The following is a 10768-nucleotide window of genomic DNA, read 5'->3' as shown; positions in this document are numbered from 1 at the left end:
AGTAAACTGACTTCCGGCTCTTGTTAAAATCATTCTTTACCCACACAAGGACAAATAACAGCCGACCAGGCCGCGAAAACAACAATCTTGATGACAAGACAAGAATGACATTTTCAAAAATGTTCCGTTTCATCACGTCCGCTTTATAGAATACAACGCTTATAAAATAAGAGGCTGACTTCCTGGTTGCATTTAGTTCGGTGTCTGTTCATTGCAGCTGATCACATTGGAGTTCCCTGGCTTCAGGCCCCAGCTAAGGGAGGTGTCTGTCCCAGTGACTACAGGCAGCACCGAGTGGTCTCCGTCCCAGTGACTACAGACAAAATGAAAGTCCGTGTGTATTCCTCGGTGAAAAGCCCGGGGCCGCGGCCTAGTCCGCCTCAGAAAGGTAACTGTCCTTGAGTTACAGGGTAGGGGGAGCCTGACTGATCTGTTCCCCGCCCGCCCCCCAGTGGTCTGGGAGCTGTGTCCCTGAGAGTCCCAGAGAGTCCCATCTGAGCTGGACACCAAGTAAATCCCCATCGCCCGGGGCCGAATGAGTATCTCTAATCATAAAAACCCAAGGGTTTTCTTTAAAAGCAGCAACAGGTCCAGCGTCAGGTCCCCCTTTTATTTAAAGCGGTTCCTCCGGTTGAGATTTGTCTTCTTTAAAAAAAAAGAGCTGGCTTTGGACATGTTCTTAAAACAGAACAATCTTTGTTGTTTCTTTCAGATCCGAAGGCTCTTAAAGAATGTGGAGTGGAGCTGAGGAATATTGGTGATTTCGTTAACTTCCTCCAGCTCATGCTGAACACCATCAGAGTCATTCAGCAATCTACCTGAGCGGCCCCCGTCCAAAAGTAAATACAACCAACCCGAAGGTTATTACCGAAAAATGGTTTTTAAAAAAAAACGCCGTCTGTGCTTTCTTTACCGGTTTCTGGACTGAGCTTTCTTCATTAAAAGTCGTTAAGAGATCCAGGATATGGTTGGGGCCTGTCGGAAGAGCTGAAGCCTGGGCATGGCAGTAACCCAGGGGTGGAAGGAGCGGCAAAATGGGCAACGGTGGGAACAAAACAAAGAACAACAATAACAATACCGAGAGGATTTTGTTGGACAGTGTGGAGGGAGGATTAGACCGAAAACTATACGCTCGGGAGGAAAAAGGTGTGAAACGTCGTATTTTTAAAAAAAAAATAATAGGAAGCGCTATGTTGCATCGTATGTTTGTAAAAATGGCAGTGACTGAATGTTAAACTGATAAACTTTTCAACGGCTTTCTTGTGTCACTTTTTTAACAGTTGAAAATTGTGTATTAATGGAACAGTTTATTAATGAGTGGTTTTCACTACTTCGGTACATGTGACAACGGTAAATCAAATTGTCACGTGTATTTTACAGTGATACTGTACAGTAAAATACAGTGAAAAAGCTTCCACTTGTCACCTTGACCCGGTGCCATTTTGAATAGTTTAATAAAAACTGATATAGCTTAAAGTTTGTTTTTGAATGCACAATGTGAGATTTTGAGGGGGGGTGCAGAAGCTGCAAATATTAGTTAATTATGAAATGAAATAAAATGGTTTAACATGTATGACAGGTCTGCCATGGATTTTGAACAACCTCAGTTTCACAGGTTTTTATTCTTATTGAATATCTGTAAAAAAAAAATTTGAGAGATGTTTGACTTTAAGTTGTACTGTGAATGTGAAGTGTTAGTTTAAAGTCAGAACAAATTATATATCTCATTAAACTAACTATAACTACTGATGAGAAAAACATATTGTAAGCAAACGTTTTAAAGGTTCACTGGGTCTCAGTAAAACTGTCTTATTGTCATATGCAAGCTTATCATACATATGTATAACAATTCTATTGTGCAAAAACTTGCAATCATTCTGAGTGTTTTGATACTGTAATTCTTGGCAATTTGCATTAAATATTTTTAATCAGTAATCATTGTAAAAACTACTATGGTCTGATTTTTGTATTGCATTTTTATACCTTAGCTGGGGTTTTGGTGCCAGTGAGGCAATTCCATCATCATTATTTGTTGACTTCATTAAGACAAATTTTGAGAGTTCAGGAACAAGATTCTGTGCTAGAACAACTGTGCCTGGCTGAGGTGAAATCCATGCTGGAGGATCCGCGCAGGGACCAAGAACGGGATAGGCCATATCAGTGCTGGAGTGACCGTGTTAGAGTAGAGGACAGTTCTTTCAGAAAGGGGTTTTCATTAACGGGGCTTTGTAGACAGCAGTTCTTATTGTCAGGCAGTCACCAGAAAGCAGTCTTCATCAAGCAGATGAAAGATGAAAGTTGTTCCAGGACGAAGACCATGGGGAAGAGTTCCCTAACACCTCTCTCACATTCCTGGACCTCTCTGTCTCCATCTCGGGCAACCACCTAGAAACCAATATCCATTTCATGCCCACCGACTCCCACAGCTACCTAGAATACACCTCCTCCCACCCACCTTCCTGCAAAAATGCCATCCCCTACTCCCAATTCCTTCGCCTCTACTGCATCTACTCCCAGGATGAGGCATTCCACTCCCGTACATCTCAGATGTCCTTGTTTTTCAAGGACCGCAACGTTCCCCCCCCTCAGTGGTCGAGAACGTCCTCCACCGTGTCTCCCACATTTCCCGCAACTCATCCCTCACACCCCGTCCCCGCAATAACAACCAAAAAAGAATCCCCCTCGTCCTCACGTACCACCCCACCAACCTCCGGATCCAACGCATCATCCTCCGACACTTCCGCGATCTGCAATCCGACCCCACCACCCTTATCTGCTTTCCGGAGGGACCACTCTCTCCGTGACTCCCTTGTCCGCTCCACACTCCCCTCCAGCCCCACCACACCTGGCACTTTTCCCTGCAACCGCAGGAAGTGCTACACCTGCCCCCACACCTCCTCCCTCACCCCCATCCCAGGCCCCAAGAAGACTTTCCACATCAAGCAGATGTTCACCTGCACATCTGCCAATGTGGCATACTGCATCCGTTGTGGCCGCCTCTACATCGGGGAAACCAAGCGGAGGCTTGGGGACCGCTTTGCAGAACGCCTACGCTTGGTTCGCAATAAACAACTGCACCTCCCAGTCGCAAACCATTTCAACTCCCCCTCCATTCCTCAGCCAACATGTCCATCCTGGGCCTCCTGCAGTGCCACAACGATGCCACCCGAAGGTTGCAGGAACAGCAACTCATATTCCGCTTGGGAACCCTGCAGCCCAATGGTATCAATGTGGATTTCAAAATCTCCCCTCCCCGTACCGCATCCCAAAACCAGCCCAGCTCGTCCCCGCCTCCCTAACCTGTTCTTCATCCCACCTATCCCCTCCTCCCACCTGAAGCCGCACCCCCATTTCCTACCTACTAACCTCATCCCGCCCCCTTGACCTGTCCGTCCTCCCTGGACTGACCTATCTCCTCCCTACCTCCCCACCTACACTCACGTTTACTGGCTCCATCCCCACCTCTTTGACCTGTCTGTTTCCTCTCCACCTATCTTCTCCGCCATCCATCTTCTATCCGCCTCCCCCTCTCTCCCTATTTATTTCAGAACCCCCTTCCCCTCTCCCATTTCTGATGAAGGGTCTAGGCCTGAAACGTCAGCCTTCCTGCTCCTATGATGCTGCTTGGCCTGCTGTGTTCATCCAGCTCTACACCTTGTTATCTCAGATTCTCCAGCATCTGTAGTTCCTACTATCTCTGCATATAACCCAGTCTGTCCCAAACAGCCTTCTCCTGGTTCGGTTGCAGCCCATGGTTTCTTGAGTCCAAAGGTTCAGTAAATTTAATCCAATGTAATTTCCACAACTTCTGTCTTCATAAGGTTTTAGTCCAGGGTATGTTCATAAACTGATGGGGATTTTTGCCCCATCTTACAAATCTGCAACACAAGTAGTCAGAAACAGTGAAATAGATTCCGACCCCACCACCAAAGACATCTTTCCCTCCCCACCTTTATCTGCTTTCCGGAGGGACAACTCTCTCCGTGACTCCCTTGTCCGCTCCACACTCCCCTCCAGCTCCACCACACCCGGCACTTTTCCCTGCAACCGCAGGAAGTGCTACACCTGCCCCCATACCTCCTCCCTCACCCCCATCCCAGGCCCCAAGAAGACTTTCCACATCAAGCAGATGTTCACCTGCACATCTGCCAATGTGGTATACTGCATCCGCTGTACCCGGTGTGGCTTCCTCTACATCGGGGAAACCAAGCGGAGACTCGGGGACCGCTTTGCAGAACACCTGCGCTCGGTTCGCAACGAACAACTGCACCTCCCAGTCGCGAACCATTTCAACTCCCCCTCCCATTCCTCAGACGACATGTCCATCCTGGGCCTCCTGCAGTGCCACAACGATGCCACCCGAAGGTTGCAGGAACAGCAACTCATATTCCGCTTGGGAACCCTGCAGCCCAATGGTATCAATGTGGATTTCACAAGTTTCAAAATCTCCCCTCCCCCCACCGCATCCCAAAACCAGTCCAACTCGTCCCTGCCTCCCTAACCTGTTCTTCCTCCCACCTATCCCCTCCTCCCACCCCAAGCCGCACCTCCATCTCCTACCGACCAACCTCATCCCGCCCCCTTGACCTGTCCGTCCTCCCTGGACTGACCTATCCCCTTCCTAACTCCCTACCTACACTCACCTTTCCTGGCCCCATCCCCGCCTCTTCGACCTGTTTGTTTCCTCTCCACCTATCCTCTCCTCTATCCCTCTTCTATCCGCCTCCCACTCTCTCCCTATTTATTTCAAAACCCCCTTCCCCTCCCCCTTTTCTGATGAAGGGTCTAGGCCCGAAACGTCAGCCTCTCTGCTCCTATGATGCTGCTTGGCCTGCTGTGTTCATCCAGCCCTGCACCTTGTTGTCTCGGATTCTCCAGCATCTGCAGTTCCTACTATCTCTGATTGTTTTCATCTGTGTGTGCTAAAGGATTGCGAGGCAAGTTACCATAGAAACATTAAACATTATCGCCTCTGCTGCTGGGAATATAAAAGATGATAGAAGTCGTGCGGAAAGGCTCATTTCAACGTAAACAAAACACAAACCAATGCATCTATTCTGTCCTCGACCAGAAGAATCAGGAATAATTTGAAACCGGAGTTTAAAACACATTGGTCTCTGCTACATTCACTCACCCCGGGATATAGTGAGGATCCGGAGTCATCAACAGGGGGCTTCGTTTTGGAGGGTACACGGTTGCCATCCGGCAGGAAGCAGCGGGTCTGTGCAGCGCCTTGCTTTACCGAGTGTCCGGGAGCTCCGTCTCTCCCCGCGGGAGCCTGTCACTGCTGGCTCCGGGAGCCCCTTGGGGCCGGTCTCACTGGGGCTTGAGTTGGGGGGGGGGTGCCTGAGGAGCAGGGTGGGGGGCACGGGCACCGCCCACATCTATTCCAAACGGCCACTGGATCCCGGAGAAACAAAAGAGGGTGTTCAATGAGAGATAGTAGGAACTGCAGATGCTGGAGAATCTGAGATAACAAAGTGTAGAGCTGGATGAACACAGCAGGCCAAGCAGCATCAGAGGAGCAGGAAGGCTGACGTTTCGGGCCCAGACAATGACCTCTGTCATAGGAGACCTCTCCCGCGTCAGAAACATTTAACCCTCCTCCCCAGCTCTGCCATTGCATTTGCCATGAATGGTCTCTTTTACTTCAAAATATTCTTTATTCGTAAAAAGTATCATTATATAATTACACATTGTCACAAACGCTTCTGTACAGAAGCATATCAAGGAAACAGACATTGGAGTTTGACTCTATCCAACAAACAAAGGCACCTCTTACTTGAGAAAGACTATACTCGCATGCATTTGAGGCACTCTCTCATACAAACTACGTTCAGACTTTCCTCTGAAGCTTACTTCTTTGACCAAATCGTCAGTCACCCTCCATGCATCACCTTCTTTGTCACGTTGATGAATTATGTTTGATAACTTTTCCGTGTAGCACCTTGGGACTTTTTCTTCTTTAACAGCTCCAGATGCAATTTGTTTGATAATATGACCTATGATTTTATAATTTGATGGCTTAAAAAAGCTACATTGCTGTTGGTTGTTAACTTGTTACAATTAGCAACATTTTACACAAATAATTTTAAGATATTCATTTCAGAAATTAAAATACTCATTTTAGAATGTTTAAAACACTTTGTAACATTATGTTTCCACCATCTATGAGCGATATATTTCAGTATCCTCAGCCATTTATTCTACATTTCTATATACTTCAAAACAACTTAAAAGCAGGGTGGTAATGGCCTAGTGGTATTATTGTTGGACTGTTAATCCAGAGACCCAAGTAATGTTCTGGGTATTTGGGTTTGAGTCCTGTCACAGCAGATGGTGGTTGGGAAGTCAATAAAATCTGGAATTAAGAGTCTATTGGTGACCATGAAACCATTGTCGATTGTTGAGAAATATCCAAAGATTAGACAAGGGAGAGCCAATGGATGTTATCTACTTGCAGAGGGCCTTTGACAAGGTGCTGTACAGGAGGCTGCTAAGTAAGATAAGGGTCCACGGTGTTAGAGACAAGGTGCTAGCATGGATAGAAGATTGGCTGTCTGGCAGAAAGCAGAGAGTGGGGATAAAAAGATCCTTCTCAGGATGGCAGCCGGTGACTAGAGGAGTTCTGCAAGGATCGGTGTTGGGTCCACAACTTTTCATTCATACATTAATGATCTAGATGAAGGAACTGAGTTTGCTAAGTTTGCCGATGATACAAAGATAGGTGGAGGGACAGGTAGTATTGAGGAGGTGGAGGGGCTGCAGCAGGATTTAGACGGATTAGGAGAGTGGGCAAAGAAGTGGCAGATGGGATACAATGTGGGAAAGTGTGAGGGCATGCACTTTGGTAGGAAGAATAGAGGCATAGACTATTTTCTAAATGGGGAGAAAATTCAGAAATCTGAAGTGCAAAGAGTCCTAGTCCAGGATTCATTTAAGGTAAATTTGCAGGTTTAGTCGGTAGTTAGGAAGGCAAATACAATGTTGGCATTTATTTTGAGAGGACTAGAATATGAAAGCAGGGAAGTACTTCTAAGACTTTATAAAGCTCTGGTCAGATCACATTTAGAATATTGTGAGCAACTGTGGGCATCAGGAAGGATGTACTGGCCCTCGAGTGGGTCCAGAGGAGGTTCATGAGAATGATCCCTGGAATGAAAAGCTTAACATATGAGGAACATTTGAGGACTCTGGGTCCATACTCAATGGAGTTTAGAAGGATGAGGGAGGATTTAATTGAAACTTACAGAATACTGAAATGCCTGGATAGAGTGGATGTTGGCAAGATGTTTCCATTAGCAGGAGAGGCTAGAATCCGAGGGGACAGCTTTACAGTAAAGGAAAGACCCTTTAGAATGGAGATGAGGAGAAACACCTTCAACCAAAGAGTGGTGAATCTATGGAATTCATTGCCACAGAAGGCTGTGGAGGCCAGGTCATTGAGAATATTTAATACAGAGATGGTTCGGTTTTTGATTTGTAAGGGGATCAAAGGTTATGGGGAGAAGGTGAGCGAATGGGGTTGAGAAACTTATCAGCCATGATTAAATGGCAGAGCAGATTCGATGGGCCAATAACCTAAATTCTGCTCCTATTCTTGTGACTTGAGTGCAACATACTTTGAGGAATCATGAAGATGTAGAAAAAGTGTTGTATAAATGCAGAGATAGTAGGAACTGCCGATGCTGGAGAACCTGAGATAACAAGGTGTAGAGCTGGATGAACACAGGAGGCCAAGCAGCACCAGAGGAGCAGGAAAGCTGATGTTCCGAAGAAGGGTCCAGACCCGAAACGTCAGCTTTCCTGCTCCTTTGATGCTGCTTGGCCTGCTGTGTTCATCCAGCTCTACACCTTGTATAAATGCATATTGTTTTTCAAGAACATGTGCACAATTTTTTGGAGAAAAATTCTTAAATTGTGGAGGCTATTTTCCCTGGAGCGTTGGAGGCTGAGGGTAACCTTGTGGAGATTTATAAAATCATGAGGGGTATGGATAGGGTAAATAGGCAAGGTCTTTTCCCCGGGGTGTGGGAGTCCAAAACAAGACGGCATAGGTTTAAAGTGTGATGGAAAAGATATAAAAGGGTCCTAAGGGGTAACTCTTTCACACTGAGGGTGGTACATGAATGGAATGAGCTCCCAGAGGAGTTGATGGAGGCTGGTATGATTACAACATTTAAAAGGATGGATATGTGAATAGGAAGGGTTTAGAGGGATATGGGCCAAATGCTGGCAAATGGGACTAGCTTAATTTAGAATATCTGGTTGGCATGGACAGGTTGGACTGAAGGATCTGTTTCTGTGCTGTATATCTTTATGACTCCATGACTCTATTTCTATTTTTGAGTGTGTTCCTTAGTTTGTTTAAGCAATTGTTCATCATTGAGAACGAATAAACTACCACAGAGATGTACCAATTATGCATCATTAGGCTGTGCTTGCTGCTTTTTGTTTAAAATTTAATGAAATGAATCCTAGCAGTACAGTCTGATTTTCCTTAGCTATACAATTGCTATTTACAAAGTTTGGCAAGGCCCAGCTTCCAAACATCCGATCACCCAGGAGTTGACCCAGCTGCATGTTTTTTGTGAATTAGATTAATTAGAAGATTATTTATTATTGGAAACTGGGATCCTCCACAGAACTGAAGTGCTAGAAATATCCAAAGTGCCAGGGGTCATCCAGGGGTAAATGGAGTTTGGTGAATCAGGGAGACTCAAGTTTTTTGAGGAATAAATTAAGGGCTAATTTCAAACTGAAGTCTAGTCTATTCTTTGATTTAGCAAGAACTACAAGTTGCTCTTTTAATTGGGTGCAGCTTTAAAACAGGAATTTATAGGTACTTGGCTGAAGCTAGTTAATTTTTTTAGACAACCAATTTATTCCAGCTCCAGAAGCCTCTGATATAGGGCCATAAAAGGGAAGCACAAAGAGTTTTAGGAGTCCTAGGTTAAGGTCTTAAGATTAACATATAGGTTTAGGTAGCGGTTGGGAAGGCAAGTGCAATGTTAGAATTCATTTCAAGAGGACTAAAATACAAGAGCATGAATGTACTACTGAGGCTGTATAAGGCTGTGGTTTTTGGAATATTGTGAGCAGTTTTGGGCACCATATACATGGAAGGATGTGCTGGCCTTGGAGGGGTCCACAGAAGGTTCACAAGAATGATCCTTGGGATGAAGGACTTGTCATACAAGGAGAGGTTGAGGACTCTGGGTGTATACTCGATGAAGTTTAGAAGGATGAGAGGGGATCCAACTGAAACTTACAGAATACCGGGAGACCTGGATACAGTGGACGTGGAGAAGATGTTTCTAATAGAAGGAGAGACTATGACTCAAAGTCACAGCCTGTGAGTGAAGCGATGACCGTTTTAGAACTGAGATGAGGAGGAATTTCTTTAGCCAGAGATGGTGGATCTGTGGAACATTGTTACAGAAGGCTGTGGAGGCCAAGTCAATGAGTATCTTTAAGATAAAGATAGATAAGTTCTTGATTAATAAGGGGCTTAAGGGTTAAGGGGAGAAGGCAGAAGAATGGGGTTAGAAACATATTGACTATGATTAAATGGTGGAAGAAAACAGCCTAATTCTGCTCCTATGTCTTATGGTAAATCCTGAGATTGGATGTTTGAAATTGTGCTACAGGCACAGGGCAACTACTTCACAGATATTGACTTGGAAATGATCCTGCAAGATGTCAAGGACTGTGAGAGGCTCTTTGTTTGAGACTGAGGAACAGCACACCTCAAAAAGAGCAGTAAAGAAGTGGAAGGAATTTTCCATATCCATTAATGGATATCTTTGCTACAAAAAAGGACTAAAACAATATGAGAAATAGGAATTGGCTTTATTTTTGAAGATATAATAATTGATTGTCAAGGTATGCATAATACTTGAGACCAAATTCACTGCCAACATTAAATGTTCTGAGGGGGCAACAATGTTACATATGTCCTCAAAACTGCTGCAGTCCTTGTTTCAAAAGGCTCTACTATAATGTTGCCAGTGAATTCTTGAATTTTGATCAGTGGCTATAAAGGAGCGTTTACATATGTCAAAGCCATGATGGTGTGTGACTTGAAGGAAAACTTGGAAGTGATAGCATTCTTATGAGATTGCAGCCCTTGTCTATTTGGTAGTAATTGTCACAGGACTAATGTTACAAAGAGAAACTGGGGCGAATTTAAATTGAATCAGAGATAGTAGGAACTGCAGATGCTGGAGAATCCGAGACAACAAGGTGCAGGGCTGGATGAACACAGCAGGCCAAGCAGCATCATAGGAGCAGAGAGGCTGACGTTTCGGGCCTAGACCCTTCATCAGAAAAGGGGGAGGGGAACGGGGTTCCTAAATAAATAGGGAGAGAGTGGGAGGCGGATAGAAGAGGGATAGAGGAGAGGATAGGTGGAGAGGAAACAAACAGGTCGAAGAGGCGGGGATGGAGCCAGTAAAGGTGAGTGTAGGTAGGGAGTTAGGAAAGGGATAGGTCAGTCCAGGGAAGACGGACAGGTCAAGGGGGCGGGATGAGGTTGGCCGGTAGGAGATGGAGGTGCGGCTTGAGGTGGGAGGAGGGGATAGGTGGGAGGAAGAACAGGTTAGGGAGGCAGGGACGAGCTGGACTGGTTTTGGGATGCGGTAGGGGGAGGGGAGATTTTGAAACTTGTGAAATCCACATTGATACCATTGGGCTGCAGGGTTCCCAAGCGGAATATGAGTTGCTGTTCCTGCAACCTTCGGGTGGCATCATTGTGGCACTGCAGGAG

General features: G+C 45.6%; 1 protein-coding gene and 1 long non-coding RNA gene across 3 annotated transcripts in view; one reads left to right on the top strand and one right to left on the bottom strand.

Moving 5' to 3' along the window:
• Positions 1 to 1936, top strand: LOC109915170. Its single transcript, XR_002258548.2, has 2 exons — positions 1 to 388; positions 713 to 1936. It is a non-coding gene; the product is annotated as an uncharacterized LOC109915170 (long non-coding RNA).
• Positions 1 to 5526, bottom strand: part of fam166b (family with sequence similarity 166 member B) — a 59835-nt gene extending 54309 nt beyond the window's left edge. For both annotated transcript variants that reach the window (XR_007261480.1, XM_048593728.1), the window contains exon 1: positions 5135 to 5526. Coding sequence is in view for 1 of the 2 variants with exons in the window: in XM_048593728.1 (XP_048449685.1) it covers positions 5135 to 5202 (68 nt within the window). In the remaining variant the exon portion in view is untranslated. The remainder of the gene's footprint in view (positions 1 to 5134) is intronic.
• Between the last annotated feature and the right edge of the window lie 5242 nt (positions 5527 to 10768).

Source organism: Rhincodon typus, chromosome 1 (genome assembly GCF_021869965.1).
Source record: "Rhincodon typus isolate 14 chromosome 1, sRhiTyp1.1, whole genome shotgun sequence".
Lineage (NCBI taxonomy): Eukaryota > Metazoa > Chordata > Chondrichthyes > Orectolobiformes > Rhincodontidae > Rhincodon > Rhincodon typus.
The sequence above is the reverse complement of the archived record's forward strand: the minus strand, read 5'-3'. Positions and strand labels throughout refer to the sequence as shown.